We start from the raw sequence: 16,981 nt of genomic DNA on the forward strand, positions 1-16,981 counted from the left end.
TTGACTGTCAACAAGCCATTGAACCCCGCGCTGCTCTTTCGTGGTCTCTGCCTTTGGAGTTCACAAGCTGTAAATTTAACACACAGCCCGCCGCGCGGCTCTGGGTCCCGGGGAGTCTGAGGAAAGGCCTTTGCTGGGGGGAGCGCGGAGAAGGGATTGACGGGAGCCAGGAGAACGGGAGGGGCATTTTCAGGCGTCCTTCACAAACACACAAAAACTAGGAAGCAGGAAGGGAAGTCGAAGCAAGGAGAAAGGAGGGAGGGGAAGCCGTGAATAAAAGCGCGCCCCTCCCGGAATCGGTTACTCGTTTTAAGCTCATTTCGGAGAGCGCCCGACCGTGGCGAAGGATTGCGGCCGCGCGCGCGCGCGCGCACGCGCGGAGTCCCACAGCTCTCGGGCGCTGGGCGGAGCAGAGCTACGCGCCTCGGTCAACCTGGCCAATCACGCTTTTCGGCTCCTCCCGCGCGGCCTCGCCCCGCTCCCTTGCGGAGGCTCGCGGCCGCGCGCGCGCGCAGTCCCGCCGCTCCGGGCGCGGGGCTGAGTGGAGCTGCGCGCGTCAGTCAATCTGGCCAATCGCGAGTCTCTTCCGCCTCCCGGGCGGCCCCGCCTCTCAGACTCCCGGCTGCAGGCAGCCGCTGGGTTAGTTCTCTGCGCTCTCCGGGGATGGCGGAGAGAGGTAGCGTGCTGGGCATAGAGTGGGCGTCTGAGAACTGGACTTCTTCGGGGATTGGGTGGGGAGTCGAGTTGCGCTCCCTTTCCCTGGTCAGGGAACCTCTCAGCTCCACCTCAGGCCTGGGGTCTCTCGAGGGCTTGCTGTAGTGGCGGGAGGGGAGGGAGGACTCCCTGTGGTATTTTTCCCGGTAAAGTTTCATGGCCTTTGTTTGAGAAGCAAACTTCAGTCTCTCCTTTTCAGGGTCTCTTAGCTGCTTAATCGAAAACGATGCAGACAGGAGGAAGTTTACCTGTGCTTGGGCTCCTTGTTCCTCAGGCCTGGAGGGTCATTTGTTTTAGGCACACAGCCTTTAGGATTTAGGGTAGCGTGACAGGTCTATGTTTTTTTTGAGTCAAGATTTCAGTTACATTTCCTTTCATTGTGAAGCTGGTGTAATGAAATGAAAGAAATCCTGACTATCCAAAGTTGTTTTCCAACTCATCCCCCCGAATATGGCAGATTTTGAGGATTTTTGTCAGATTTTATCCATCAATAAAAACAAATGTGGAGTTGTTCATATGGGATGCTAGCTAGTTAACTTGTCATGAAAAAAACTAGTAGTCACCATAATGAGCAACACAATCCGATTTAGGAAAGTAAATGGAAAACTGAAAAAAAAAAAAAGCAAGAATGAATCACAACTAAGTGAAAGAAGGAAGTTGGCTGGCTTACTTGGTGATGTTATGTAAAACAATAAAAAATTCTTTGATAAAAATTAAGGAATATATAGAGGTGTGGGTTAATTTGATTTCCGTTTTGTGATTATTTTTTGTTTTTTAGAAGTAAAGCAAGATTTCAAGATGGAAAGTCCATCAGCCTCAGCTGTGGTGTTACCTAGCACTCCACAGGCTGGTGCCAATCCACCGTCTCCTCGTACAAGCAGTTCAAGAAAACAAGTATGAAAATCTTAGCTCTTTCAGTGGATCTAGTCTATATTTCTAAGTATTGTGGCAATGGTAGTTTCAAGTCTACTGAACATTGTCAGTTAACGTAATGTGTAAATTAGTAAGTAAAAATTTTATTAACATAATTTTAGGTCTTAACCCTTAGATAATGTATTGGACCTTCCCCTCAAATTTTCATCTTGACCCAATTATTTTCATTTAGTTTCAGTTCAAGTTTTTACAGCATTCCAAACAGGAAGTTTGAATCTGACATCGTGAAGGTCTTTGGGGGAAAGATCTAGGTCGTTTCCTTAATTTGTAACTCTGAAGCACCTAACCATGTCAGGCTTGGGACAATTGCTGAACAAATGTTTGTGATTACTGAGATAAGTGTTTCAGCACTGTTTTAGAAGGGTGCCGGCTCTGCTAATATAAAAAGGGGTTAAAACTTAGTGGCGCTTACAGGAACTAAAGATATTTTGTGATGGTTACTTTAGATATATGGAGACAGAAAGTCATCTAGTGGTGTCTGCCACAGAAACGTAAGGTCTTGATTTCTAGTAGATTTATTTATATCAAGTCTTGATTAACATTATTAACGTTTGATGCCTTTTTCAGCCTATGAGTGCAACCCTTAGGGAACGATTAAGGAAAACTAGATCTTCATTTAATTCTTGTTATGGTGTGGTAAAACGACTTAAAGTAGAGAGTGAAGAAAATGATCAGACCTTTTCAGAGAAACCAGCACCTTCAACAGAACAAAACTGTTTGGAATTTCAAGAAAATTTTAAACACATAGACAGTGAATTTGAAGAAAGTACATATTTGAAAAATACCTTCAAGAATATCAATGCATGTGCATCTAAATCACTTGATTCTGAGTCATGCAGTGATCTCCAGAATGACTTTATGAGTGAGAATCTTCCCAAACATGGATTAAACAAAGAAAAAGCAAAATTGGTGAAGCAGATTCAGGAGAAAGAAGAACTTCTTCGGAGGCTAAAACTAGTCAAAATGTATAGATCAAAGGTAAGAAGAATTTCAGAACCATTGCCTAATTAATTTTTTTATTTTTAGATAAATGGTAGGAAAGTATTTCAAAAAGAAAAGTTTATTTTAGCATAATAAGAAGTAAGCCAAGTATCCAGAAACCTGGCTTCCAACAGCTTTAACTCAAATATGTCATAGATTTAGAGTAGAGCAGAAGAGGCCTCTAAACACCAGGTATAACTTTTAAAAGTCCCAGCCCTTATTTCATATGCAGTTGAAGCTTTCTATCTAGTTTCCAGCCCACAGCAGTATTAGAAGCTTCAAATGTTAGCTGCAAGTGGCAATGAGAACAGAAGCAACAGTGACAGTGAATGAGAAAAAAAGCTAAAAATGGACCACAGAGTACAATGAAAAGTAATTTTAGTAATGATCTTTTGTTATTCAATTATGTGTAACAAATTATTAAAATATTCCGAGCATTTTCTTTAAGAAAACAACAAATATATATTAGATTTTAGATTTCAACCCAGATAAGGTTGAAGAAAATAGAATTTGGGCACTTGGAAGAAGATGACCCTCACTTACCTGGATCATTCATGTATATTGCAATTGCGCCTTCTTCCCCAGCAATGTGTCATAAATGATGGAATACTGTATCTTATTTGCTCTCTTGAATTTTTAGGACTTCTCTAAATATAACTACTTGAGTTTTATGAGATAGTGACATTGAAAAATATTAATTTAAATATCATTTTTTAAAGTACAGCTGTGGTAGAAAAAGTAGATTGTTTTTTTTAACCCATATTGTTGCTTCTTTACATAGTTTTGCCCTATTTAATGATTCAATTTTTCCCTGAGGGTAAGGATAGCCCAGAGCTTCTACCAAACAAAACAGCCATAGAACTCAATTTGAGTGATAGTTACTTAAAACCATCCTACTTTTTTCCTGGGTAGAAGTCCCATTTATGTCCAAATGTGTTACCCTTTAAACCTACTACTCATCAACTGATTTGACAACTTTCATTAAGTAAGTTAGGATGGCTATCTAGTTACTGACACACATTTATGTCTTTTTTTTTTTTTCTGTTTCAGAATGACCTGTCTCAGTTACAGATGTTAATAAAGAAGTGGAGAAGCTGTAGCCAGCTGTTGCTTTATGAGCTGCAGTCAGCTATGTCTGAGGAGAACAAGAAACTAAGCCTTACTCAGCTGATAGACCACTATGGGTTAGATGATAAATTGCTACACTATAACAGAAATGAAGAAGAATTTATAGGTGTTTAATTCATAATTTTTTTCTCCAGAATGTCTTTGTGGATGACAATGTAATTAAAAGATATTTATACATTTTAAAAGGAAGATGTAAACCATTAGGGCTTAGAGAAAGGTATCCTGGTGAACCTGGATCAATTTAGGGCCTTTGTTATATAAGTATAAACTAGGTTCTAAAATGAAAATTTAGTGTTTTGAATAAATTTGCCAAAGAAAACTTGACAGTTAAAGAAAGGTGAAAAAATTTTTTTAAAATTAAATCATGATTAAAAAAATAATTTGGACAACTGTGGAAGTGAGTTTTAATACATTGTTCTATTTATTGTGGTAAAAGTTTTATTTTAAATGTGAAAAAACAGTCCATCTAGTGAATGTCTAAACCGAAACTTGTCTGAAAATGCCTGCCTCTCCTAAGTTTATGCCTCTCCTTTGTTTCCACCCATTTACCACATATTTCCATCTGGATGGTCTAGCAGGTAAACTCATATGTTCAAAATTAAATTAGTTTCTGTCTCTTCAAATTTGTTACTTGTATTCGTCATCTCAGTTAGTGAAGCGATCATCTATTTCTTACAAAACCACATGTCCTCATCACCCACTTCAGGGCATCACGGCATACAGGGCCTTTTACATTCATCTACCTTTCTAGTTTTATCTGTGAAATAGGTAAAAAGCTAGCGTATCTACTCCATTAACAGTGACTCCTCAGTCAGAAACCCACCTTCACTGGGTTGGGGTTCTGGCTGCCATGTTGTCCGTTATCTGTCATCCTGGCCATAGATGGACCCAAGCATCCCAGTCCTTGAGAATTCGGAATTGAGCTCAAGAAAAGAAAGCCCATCTCTTTTTGTGGCTGGAGCTGTTGTATGTGAACTTGAAAGCAGAAAAGCTGGTGTGCTTAAGTCTGCCCTTACAGAGGAAGGCAGAGATGACGGAGAGAGAACTTTGTGGGTCAGTGGCTTCTTGGTTCTGGTTTCCAGTCTCTTGGGTCCTTTTAAGGGCTGAGACAGCTTTACTTAGTTGTGGGTTTTTTTTCCCCCAATCTTAAAAGAAAAGTACTTCCCTACTACTTGGTAAGCAGCCACTACCCTACGCTTCCCCCCTCCGCCCCCAGCTGCTCCTTACTCTCAGCCCAGTCCTTCCCCGTGATCCAACAGACTATTAATGTTGGCATATCAAGACCCTGCTCTTGCATGCATTCTAATTGTTAATGCCCATGCCAGTAACCTACCCCTCACCCCAGCCTCAATTCTTGCCTTCTAGACACTGCCATTGTCATTGGCTTCTGTGAACCCAAGAGGACTGGCCTTCCCTGGCTCTGGGATTCCCAGATGGGCATCCCTGGGAAGCTGTGCTGACCAGCCTCCACTGCTTCTTGCTGCTCAGCCAGAGGTCCTAAATGTGGCAGGAGAAGTGGTTTCCCTGGTGATGGTTGCCAGCATTTGACTGCAGCTGCCCATTACTGACTAGCACATCCCCTGGAGTCACCCTTACACGTCCATTTGGGGGAACTACAGCATCAATGGGACTCTGGTTTTGGGAGAGTTGGGGAGCAGTTGGTGGTATAGCAATGGGGATTTCTAAGGCATTGGCTAGGTGCTGAGGGCTCCAACAGCTCAGTGAGCACTTCTACAAGAGGAGGTGGATCATGGAGTATGGATGGGGCTTATGGGAGAGTTTGGGGCCTAGGGGTGCCCATGAAGCAGTCCCCTTTTTAATAATTTCTATTGAATTTTACCTCCATTTAATAGGATATATTTATTAAGAACTACTGAATAAGAATTATTTTTATTCATTAAAATGAAAGCTAACACTTAGCACTTGCTTTGTGCCAGTTTTAAAAGTATGTTAACTCATTTGAGTTTTACAATTATCAACATCCCAGTTTTAAAGATGAGGAAATTTTAAGATTAAGTGGTTATTTAGTGACAGTCAGAATTTGAACCCAAGCAACCCAGCAACAGAGCTCATAACCATGTTATGTTTGACCCAATTAATTATATATATTACTACTTGATAATATAGATAATATCTTAAAGGGCTATAAAAATACAAATATAATTGCTCTTAGTTCAGCAGAAGCTGAGAGGAATCAGTACCATAAACATATCAAGAGAGAGGACTGGGTTCCATGACCCATGTGCCCTTCCAAAGCACCTGCCAATAACCCCAAAGCAGAAGATGCCTCTTGTTGAAAGTGCTGCTACTAGAATACAGCTTGGGGGCAAGAGGCTCTTGCTAACCTCCACTCTATGCCTCAAAGCTGAGGCATTCAAGCAAGGAGCATTGCCAGAATCACTCAGGGTAGACACTAAGAAACGAAACAGGCTGTTAAGACCTGGGAATCCACGGAGCACTGTCCAGCGAAATTTGTGGCCTTGCCTTAGTAGCAAATGGAGGCTCCAGTAGCTAACTTAGGTGACATGGAAATGTTACCAATAGGCACTACCCTGCTTAATCAGCCAAATCGACTACTTCAGGAATCATTCTAGGTCTAAGGGGGGGGAGCTGTCAAAATGATGTTGGTTCTATTTTCCTTACCATTCCCACCACTGATCACTATACAGGTGATCAATTATGGTACTATCCTGGCAATTTCTAAATAGAAGGTTTTAAAACTTCTAAATTTTTTTTTCTAAATAGAATGTTTTATAATTGCTCTCTTGCTTTACCTACACCAGTGTACATTGGATATGGTGTTACTAATTAAACTTAACATTTAATTCACAAAGTCCAGAACATTGAGACGTTGACACCCTTTGGAGATTGTGGTTCATGATCCCAATGGTATTACCTTGGAATGCAGCAGTCCATAGGCTATGGAAAGGCAAAGCAGTTTTCTGAGCAGTTAATCTTCTCATTACTTATTTATCATCATCTACATGAATAAAGTGATAAACTATTTCATGGAAATGTAAGAATTCTGATCACCAAATTCCTTTGTGTGTGTCTGTTTCTCCACACCAAGCAATTCTCAAAACACCATCTGGATGTCCTACAATTCAACTCAATTCTGACACATCTATCTGGAGATAGCATCAGATTCTACAAGTTAAGGGCTCAGTCCCACAAGACTGCCCTCCACTTCAGATGCCATTTGAAAAACCAGATTGTTACCTGTGCTTCTGACCGGCTGGCAATAAGTCAGAGGTTCCCAAGACTCCCTCCTTCCTTGGGTTCAGTTAATTTGCTAGAGTGGTTCATAGAACGCAGAGAAACATTTTATTTATCAGATTACCATTTTATTATAAAAGGATCTAACTCAGGAACCTCGGGATGGAAGAGATGCATAAGGCAAGTTATGGTGAAAAGCTCAGACTTGCTTGCTCTCTCTGGGTACACTCTCCAAACCTTGTCCTTCTGGGCTTTTATGGAGACCTCATTACATAGGCACAATTGACTAAATCATTGGTCATCGGTGATCAATTCAACTTCCAGCCCGTTTACCCTTCCTAGAGGTGGGGGTGGGGGGTGGGTGTGCGTAAGGGTGGGTGGGTGGATGGGAGGTTGGGACACAGGGTTGGTTCTCCTGGCAGACAGCCCCCATCCTTAGGTGCAATCCAAAAGTCACCTCATTAACATAACAAGACACCTGTACCTCTCTCATCACTTAGGAAATTCCGAGGGTTTTAGGATCTCTGTGCCAGGAATGGTGTTGGAGACCAAATATATATATTTCTTATTATAAATCACAATATCACAAAATGAGAAAATGCTTTTTTTTTCTGTTTACTAAACTATCATGTGGGGCACAAAATTAAGTTCTGTTGCAAATACATATGAATATAGAAGATTATGTCATGTTTATGTAGAACGTCTATGTAGAAGAAAATATGTTGTAATTTACAAGTGATTTAGGGCTTGGTAAAAGTAAACAATTCGCCTCGTTCCCATTGGTAGGACAGGGAATCATCTTAAACATTCTATTAATTTTTTTCTGATGATAGAGAAATGCTTACTGAAGAAAATGGGAAATACAGAAAAGTATAAAAGATAAAAATCATTCATAATCTCATAACATTTCTGGTAATTTTATAAAATTAGAAATACCAGTAGTGGCTAAAAATAATTTTTTGTCTTTAAGACTTTCTATATTACTACTGTGAAAATAATTTTTGATCAAATTAAGACTTAATAAAATAGATCTTGAATATATTCTGAGCTAAAATCGTGTTCATTCTTGAATAAAAATCATTCGTGTTATTTTAGACATTTATTCATGCAGGACATTTTTATAATGACTAAGGCTAAAATCAATCAATTTGCTATTAAAAATATGCCACTAAGAGGAGACTCTACTTAAATTTCCTTATATAAGAGAGACAGAAATCATTTTAACCAAATGAAATTATTTTTAAAATGACTGATTTGGTCTTATGTTTCCCACCAGCAGTTTTACATTTGAACGAAAGCAGGAAATGTTTTCATCCTTAATCTTTCAACTTCAGCCTGTAGTATTGAAATCTGCTCAGCTTGTTCTTTTGAAATTTTTGTTAACTTTTGCTGTTGCATCATGTTTTCATATCGTTCTTTGGCAATCTTTTCACAAGTCAGTGTAGACCCTTATCCCAGAAATGAAGAAGAAGGAATTATTTGGATTATTATCTATACTTTTAAATACAGAAACAGCACTCAGAATCAATTAAACATATGGAACAAATACTGGTAGCTTTATAACCACTGTACAGATTTTAGGAATTATGATCACTTTTAAAGAAACTGACAGTTGATTAAAGAAAAAAATCTTACCCACTGCATTACAGATGTCTTTTCTCTCTGAGACAGCCACCAGTTCTTCTCGTAAATTGCAGCTTAGGGTATAATTTGCTACATCTTTTTGATTGCTGTACCTTCTCAGTTTTTTAAGCAGCTTTTTGCAGCTTTCCACATTCTTTTTGTGGGTCTGAAATTTTTGTTCCCATGACACCCCACAGAAATAATTTTGAAAAAAATATATTTTATAAAGACATTATTCTTAAAATTTAAATACATTGTCATCAGTAGGACATCTTACCATCATATCCCTAGTACCTAGCATAATACCTGCACATAGTGGGTACTTAAATTATTTGTTGAAAGATAGAATGGTATGTTGATACACATTTTAGAAAAAAATTTGTATATTCTTAGAAATAAGAGAAGATTTAAAAAACACATAGCCTTGAGATTACTTTGTTTCCATCTTATGTATGTTAAACACTCAAAACTGAGCATTGTTAGGCAATTAGGGTAAAACAAAGCCTTTACAATGCAAAGGAAAGACTATCAACACTTCTACTACATAAATCTTAGGTAACCTAATGTGAAACAGGAAATTCACCTACACTCTGATATCTCCCAAGGGGTTAATTCAAATGTTAAAAGAAGTGCTTCACAACCTAAATGACTGACAGATGAATGGATGAAGAAGATGGGGTACATACATACAATGGAATATTGCTCAGCCATTAAAAAGAATGAAATAATGCCATTTGCAGCAACATGGATGGACCTGGAGATTATCATACCAAGTGAAGTAAGTCAGACAGAGAAAGATAAATATAATATGATGTTGCTTATAGGCAGAATCTTAAAAAAATGATACAAATGAACTTATTTATAAAACAGAAACAGACTCCCAGACTTAGAGAACAAACTTATGGTTACTGGGGGAAGGGAGAGAGGGATAGATTGGTAGGTTGGGGTTGACATATACACACTGCTATATTTAAGATAGATAAGCAACAAGGACCTACTGTACAGCACAGGGAACTCTGCTCAATATTCTGCAATAACCTAAATGGGAAAAGAACTCGAAAAAGAATGGATACATGTATATGTATAACTGAATCACTCTGCTGTACACCTGAAACTAACACAACGCTGTTCATCAACTATACTCCAATATAAAATAAAAATTTAAAAAAAAAGAAGTGCTTCAGGCTACCACATTGGTTACAGTTACAAAGACACTATTTAGAGACCTCTAATTACATCCTGAATATCAGTATAAAAGAGCAAGATTTTGGTAGGTTCTATCTGAATTCATGATTTGCAAACTATTACTTTGTTCAAATCTTTCACAACTACTGGAATTATAATGATCAGTATCCTTGAGACCTACCTTATCTAAAACAGCAATGGTTTGCTCCATTACTCCAATCTGAATGGCAATCATAGTCTCATAGTTTGGTTCATTTAGGTACTTTAAGAGGGGAAAAAAAACCCACAATGTAGGTAAGGATATTTTTCTCTATTTCTTTCAGTAGATAATTTTATAAAGATTATCTTAGTTTTGAAAGTTACTGTTTCTCATAAAAATTATCTATCCAAGTTAGGATTGACTTGACTTTAGTGTCATGCTATTTACTTATATTTGGCTACTGATACACTCATCTATATACTAATAGTTACAAATGCCTAGAGTTTATCTCCTCATTCATTCATTCACTTATTCAACTCACCAAATATTTATTGTGTCTCATTTGAGAGTGTCTCATTAAGTCCCATATTAACAATATCCCAGTTAAAGATACTGAGGGAGATAACAAAGATAGATAACATGACAGAGACTTCAAGAAAAAGAGAACGTGTAGTATGATTAGTTGCCAGAATGTATGTAAGGTGACATGCAAATTAAAAGGTGGTTTGAGTTGGGCCATGGTTTCTCTGAACTGGGGAAATCAAAAGGCTTTATGGATGAGGTGGCATTTAAACCAGACCTTGAAAAACAGATAGATTAGGGATGTGAAAAAAAAATGCGGAAAAATATTGCAGGTAGAAGAACCAGTATAAGCAAAGGCACAGAGGTAGAATCCTGGAATATAAAATCAGTTTGGTTTGAGAATACTGATGTGTAAGAGGAACAGTGGGAATGAATTTCAAAAGATAATTTGAAGGACACTGAACGCCACTTAAGGATTTCAGAATTCATGTGCCAGGTAAGAAGAGGAACTTTAAAATGTTTGAGCAGAGTAGTAATGTTATTAGACCTGAATAGGAATGTGACAGCAGTATACAATATAATTAGAAGAGAAAAACCCAAGGTCAAGAGACTAGTTAGGAGATTATTATAAAATACTCTAAACCATTGAAAAGGAAGGACTGAAGCAAGGTAAAGGCAGTGGGCATAGAGAATGAGGGAGTAAATGGATAAACTAGTCAAGACTTGGAAGACAAGGGAAAGAGAGGAATCAAAGAGGACAACAACTGTAACCCTGAGTGAATGGCTGAAAGAACAGAAATAAGCAAAATAAGAAGAGGAGCTGTTGGGAAGTAGGAAATACAGAAATAGAGCTTGAGAAAGGTCAGGTTCAGAGAGCTTAGATTGGAATTGGAATTTAATTGGAGTCCAGAAAGCTTGGATGAGTCTTAGCAGTGATTATGAAAGTCAGAAAAAGAGAAATCATCAAAGGAGAGGGCATGGAAAGAAACACAGAGCTGGGGGCAGAATCTTAAAAATAGCTATACTTAAGAGAAACAAAAGAGAAATGAGGAAAAGAGGCAGAGTGGTCTGACATGTTGGAAGAAATACAGGAGAAAACAGGGATGATTAAAGCCAAAACAATGGGCAATTGTTTTGAATGAAGATGGGGCTTCCCTGGTGGCGCAGTGGTTGAGAGTCCGCCTGACGATGCAGGGGACTCGGGTTCATGCCCCGGTCCGGGAAGATCCCACATGCCACGGAGCGGCTGGGCCCGTGAGCCATGGCCGCTGAGCCTGCACGTCCGGAGCCTGTGCTCCGCAACGGGAGAGGCCACAGCAGTAAGAGGTCTGCGAACCGCAAAAAAAAAAAAAAAAAGAATGAAGATGGATGGACTTCCCTGGCGGTCCAGTGGTTAACACTCCGCGCTTCCACTGCAGGTTCGATCCCTGGTCAGGGAACTAAAATCCCACATGCCACACGGCCCAAAAAAAAAAGAAGATGGACAAATGCTACAGGGATGGTTATGACTGGGAAAGGGACCACGAGATTTGACAATTAGGAAATTCTTGGTGAGCTGCAAAACAGAACTATACTACTGAATGGGTCACAAAGAACCAGAGGCAGCAAATGTAAACTACCAGAAGAAACAGACAGAATTCATAGTCACATTATGAACTACTTCTGGCATAGAACATGCTTGACATCACAGAGGCTTCTTATTAAATACTGGTTGAATGGATGAATACATTAATGAATGAAATTAAAATTATATAGTGGGGGGCAGGGAGAACTTACCTTTTGACGATCTCTTGAAAAAAACAGCATCTGAATATCCCGAGCCTTCTGATTTAGATCTTCCATTTCCATCTCCATTTTCTTATGTTCCCACTCGATCTGAAATATTCCTTTGTGGACTTCTTTACTTTCCATCATGCTAGCAACTTTCTTTTGTCCTTGAGTCTTAAAGAAAAAGTACATTCCGATATTCATATAATACGATTCTGCATACAGGATACAGAATATTTGAAGCTGAATGCTTTTCTTAGAAAACGCTTGGAATGCAGAGATAATTCTATCCTCTTTCTTAAAATGTAGTAGATATTAAAAAATTACTTGATGGGCACAATCTGATCACTATAAAGCATGGTAGTTACTGAACAGAAGGGATTGTAAGATACGTTTGAATGGCATAGCCAATTTACTTTTATGTCAGTGATTAGGCAGGAACTCCTCTTGACATCACCGATCTACCAATCTGTATGCGTTTATACCCCTAGTCTGCCCTGCTTCTTGACACTATAGATAAAGGATTGTAATTTAATCTAGCTAGGCACAGCAGTATCTTGTTGGTAGCTAGTGGAAAAGCAAAAAAATTCAATGGGTTAAATATGATATGTAAACACCTAGATATTTTGTACTTCATTTCAAATTGCCTACATGAAGTTCAGGAATATTTTCATGGAGTTGTTCTCCCAGATTGCTAACAGTGAAACTACTATGTCTCTAAAATAAATTTGTATGTGAGTTCCATCAGTTAATGTTTTATATTTTTCCTCCCTTCTCCTTCAAGAACTTAGCTTTTTCAAGTTCATGCCACTAGACTATACCAACTGCTACTCTTTCTAAAAATTATTTTCATCTTTTGGTCACTGCTTGGGCTCAGTTCCTTGAATTTCCCACTTTCAATGCTCTCTTCTCTATCCTGCTCAGCCACCCAGCTCCCATGATCATACCCTTGATCTTGTCATCGCCAGTTCCAAAATCTTAAGGTCAAGCATTTCTCTGGAGCAGTATTTCCCAAATGTGGGAAATATTGCCCCACCAGGGGACATTCAACTATGTCTGGGGACATTTCTGGCTGACATAACTGTAGGGGGGCATTGCTACTGGCATCTAGTGGGTAGAGGCCAGGGAGGCTGCTAAACTTCACACAATACGCAGGACATCTCTCCCCGACAAATAATCATCCAGCTCAAAATGTCAGTAGTGCTGAGGTTGAGAAACACTTCTGTCGAACTACCACATCTCCTCTCTCCTTTCCTTTCAGTCAACTTTGTCATAAGATTTATTTTATAGTCCTGGTCTCAACTTCCTCACTTCATATTGTTTCTTCAGCCATCAGCAATTGAGCTCCTGCCCCAACCCTCCACTAAGACTGCTCTTGTCAAGTAATTGACATAGTGCATGGTTCCCTCCTCCTCGGAACTGTTTCTCTCATGGTTTCTAGGTTCCCTTCTATCTCACTGGCAGCTCCTTCTCAGTCTCCTCACTTAACTCCTTCTCTGCTAGATCTTTCAGAATTGGACTTCGGGTGTTGGCCCAAATGCCCTCCTCCTATCTACCCACTTCCTACGTGGTCTCAAGCAATCTTGTGGCATAAATTATCTATATGCAGATATCTATATGTAATAGTCCATATGTAGTTAAATATATGTGATCTACATATAGAATACTCCTAAATATGTATCTCAACCCTGAATTCTGGCTATTAGATATTTCCACTGGGTGTTCTATAGGTATCTCAAATTTAACAAAAGCCAACATTCTTCATCCTATGTCCCCAGCCAAGGCTACATCTCCTCAGTCTTTCTCATGTCAGTGAATGACACCATCACCTTCTCAGTTGCTCAAAAGCCAAAATATTAAGATTTATTCTTGATCCCTCTCTTTACCTGACCCTTCACATTCAGTCCATCAACAAATCTGATGGTTGTTGCTCTTACCCTAACAACAAAAATTGAAGAAGAATTAAAAACTTCCTGAGATAAACAAAAACTGAGGGAGTCCATCGTTACTAGACTGCTCTACAAGAATTGCTAAAGGGAGTCCTTCAAGCTGAAATAAAAAGCAAGTAGATAGTAACTCAAAGCCAGAAGAAATAAATAAAAAACAACCTAAATAAAAAATGTAACTACATAGGTAAATATAAAAGCCAGTATTCTTGTATTTTTGTTTGTAAGTACTCTATTTTTCCTGTGTGGTTTAAAAGAAAAATGCATAAAATAATAATTAAAAATCTATGTTAATGGACACACAGTATATAAAGATGTAATTCATGATAATAATAACATACTGGGGGAGAAACAGAGCTCCATGGAAGCAGAGATTTGCATACTACTGAAACTAAGTTGGTGTTAATTTGAACTAGTCTGTTATAAAATTAAGATGTCAATTGTAATTCCCAGGGGTAACCACTAAGAAAGCATACGGAAAAGGAAAGGTATAGGGAAAAGGAGAAGAGAAGGGGATCAGAATGGTACTCTGCAAAAAACCCCAATTATCTACTAAAGAAAGCAATAATGGAGGGACTGAACAACCACAAAATATGACATGCAGAAAACAAATACCAAAATGACAGCAGTAAGTTCTTCTTTACCAGTAATTACGTTCAATGTAAATGCATTAAAGCCTACAATTAAAAGGCAAAGATAGACACAATGGATTAAAAAAAGATCCAATAATATTCTGTCTAGAAGAGACTCACTTTAGATCCAATGACACAAGTAGCTCAAAGGTGAAAGGATGGAAAGATATCTTCCATGCAAACTGTAACCAAAAAACAGCTGGAATAGTTATACTAACATCAGACAAAATAAACTTTAACACAAAAATTGTCTTTTATATGCTGATAGAAGGCCAATCCTTCAAGAATATATAACAATTATAAACATATATGCACCTAAAAACAGTTTCAAAATATATGAAGCAAAAATTGACAGAACTGAAGGAGAAATAGACATTTTAATAACCATAATTGGAGACTTCAATATCTTACTTCCACTAATGGATAGAACAAGTATAGATCAATATAGATCAATATAGAAATAGAGGATTTGAACACTATAAATTAATTAGACATAAGAGACATATACAGAATTCATCTCTCAATAACAGCAGAATACACATTATTTGCAGGTGCAAATGGAACATTCTCAAATACAGATCACATGTTAGGCCATAAAATGAATCCTAATACATGTTAAAAGATGGAAATCATACAAAGTATCTGCTCTGACCACAAGGGAATGAAACTAGAAATCAATAACAGAAAGAAAACTGGAATATTTACAAATATGTGGAAATTCAACACCACATTATTAAATAATCAGTGAGGTCAAAAGAGAAATAAGGGATATTAGAAAATATTTTAAAATGAATGTAAGTGAAAATGTAACATACCAGAACTTATACAAATCCTTCTCAAACACTTAACAAAAAATTGAAAAGGAGGGAATATTTCCAAACATTTTATGAGGCCAACATTACCCTGTTTGATTATCAAAGCCAAAGACACCACAAGAAGAGAAAATTACAGGTCAATATCCTTGATGAACATGGACAAAATCATGAACAAAATATTAGCAAACCAAAGTCAACAGTACATTAAAAGGATCACACACACACACACACACACACACTCCTAGACATATGTTCAAACTGCTGAAAACCAAAGATAAAGAGAAAAATCTCAAAGGCAGACACATTATTTTAAGAGGAACAAAGATTAAAAAAATATAGTAGGCATCTTGTCAGAAGTTCCGTTAAGCCAGAAGAAGATGAACACCTTTAAAGTGAAAAGAATGAGAGGGAGAAAGAAAGAACCGGTCAATCCAGGGAACCCAGCAAAATATCTTTCAATAATAGAGGTGAATCAATTTCAGACAAGGAAAAACAGAGAGAATTTATTACCGACAGACTTGCACTTCAGTTGTTAAAAGAAGTTTTTTAAGTAGAAGGTATATAATACAAGACAGAAACTTCAATCTATACAAAGAAAGATCTCTTGAAATAGTGAAATTGGAGGGGAATAGAAAACGCTTTTTTCTTATTTTCATCACTCTAAAAGATAACTACCTATAGCAACAATAATAACAATATATTGTGGGTTAAGAGCATTTATAAAAGTAATATGTATAGCAACATTAGCACATAATTCCCAAATAGCACAAAATCCTCAAATATTTGGAAATTAAATAACACACTTCTAAATAACCCATAGTAACTTCTAATAGGAAGTTACAAGGGAAATTAGATAATATTTTAAATGGAAAGAAAATAAAAATACAAAATTTCAAAATTTGCAGAATGCAGCTAAAATAGTGCTTAGAAGGCAATTTATAACATTAAATGTTTATATCAGAAAACAAGCAAGGTCTGAAATCAATTCTCTAAGCTTATCAAACTTATCATTAGGTGAGGAGATTGACTCTAACAAAATAATAGTATGTATATTAGGATGAACATTTAACTCCGTGGTCCTGAACTTCTTTTACCTTAGAATTACCTGGCAAGCTTTAAAAAAATGTCCATGCTTAGGGGTGGGGTCTGGACACATTTGTAAACTTGTTCAGGTGATTCTAACGTAGAGTGAGAGTTAGCAACCACTGGTTCAACTGAATGAGAATGATTTACCATAGAAATGGGAGAATATGAAAAATATTTGGTACAGCAGGTGATATGTTGGTTTTTTCTCCTTAAAGCATGAGAATTACCCGAATCACAGAATTCAAGTCTTCAACTATGTTCTTGTTGATGAGGATTGCATCAGAATAATCCAGCAGTAACTGGAAATTCTCCAGTTCTACTTGCCCTTGTTTAAGGAGGAGTTGGATTGTCAAATTCAACTGGAATTTCACTTTGTCTTCCTGTAATCTAAATTGAAAAAGACTTTAAAGTAAGTAGTTGTAATACATTTATATTCCAAATTTCATCTATCAT

The 16,981-nt window shown here is 37.8% G+C and overlaps 2 protein-coding genes across 3 annotated transcripts in view; one reads left to right on the forward strand and one right to left on the reverse strand.

Moving 5' to 3' along the window:
* Positions 1-435: 435 nt before the first annotated feature.
* SFR1 (SWI5 dependent homologous recombination repair protein 1) lies at positions 436-4,142 on the forward strand. Of its 2 annotated transcripts, none has more exons than XM_027112525.1 (4): positions 436-639; positions 1,493-1,608; positions 2,215-2,625; positions 3,679-4,142. In XM_027112525.1, exons 2-4 carry the CDS (start codon positions 1,513-1,515, stop codon positions 3,868-3,870), a joined length of 699 nt encoding a protein of 232 aa, XP_026968326.1. In that variant the 5' UTR covers positions 436-639; positions 1,493-1,512; the 3' UTR covers positions 3,871-4,142. The 2 variants fall into 2 exon arrangements, with proteins under 2 accessions (XP_026968326.1, XP_026968325.1); XM_027112524.1 differs by lacking the exon at positions 436-639 and adding an exon at positions 663-1,387.
* A 3,755-nt stretch (positions 4,143-7,897) lies between these two features.
* Positions 7,898-16,981, reverse strand: part of CFAP43 (cilia and flagella associated protein 43) — a 99,475-nt gene continuing 90,391 nt past the window's right edge. Inside the window, exons 34-38 of the mRNA XM_027112526.1 lie at positions 16,756-16,915; positions 12,059-12,223; positions 9,962-10,042; positions 8,608-8,761; positions 7,898-8,420 (exon numbers count right to left, since the gene is read on the reverse strand). Coding sequence (XP_026968327.1) covers positions 8,254-8,420; positions 8,608-8,761; positions 9,962-10,042; positions 12,059-12,223; positions 16,756-16,915 — 727 coding nt within the window. The 3' untranslated portion in view covers positions 7,898-8,253. The remainder of the gene's footprint in view (positions 8,421-8,607; positions 8,762-9,961; positions 10,043-12,058; positions 12,224-16,755; positions 16,916-16,981) is intronic.

Source organism: Aethalodelphis obliquidens, unplaced genomic scaffold, assembly GCF_003676395.1.
Source record: "Aethalodelphis obliquidens isolate GAN/ISIS:26980383/991018 unplaced genomic scaffold, ASM367639v1 scaffold11, whole genome shotgun sequence".
NCBI classification, from domain to species: domain Eukaryota; kingdom Metazoa; phylum Chordata; class Mammalia; order Artiodactyla; family Delphinidae; genus Aethalodelphis; species Aethalodelphis obliquidens.

Excerpts from the sequence above, each read along its gene's own strand:
- SFR1 (XM_027112524.1), top strand. The coding sequence starts at position 1,282 with ATGAGCAACACAATCCGATTTAGGAAAGTAAATGGAAAACTGAAAAAA. Across the intron at positions 1,388-1,492 it reads GAAGTTGGCTGGCTTACTTG|AAGTAAAGCAAGATTTCAAG; the intron begins GTGATGTTATGT and ends TTTGTTTTTTAG. Across the intron at positions 2,626-3,678 it reads TCAAAATGTATAGATCAAAG|AATGACCTGTCTCAGTTACA; the intron begins GTAAGAAGAATT and ends TTTCTGTTTCAG.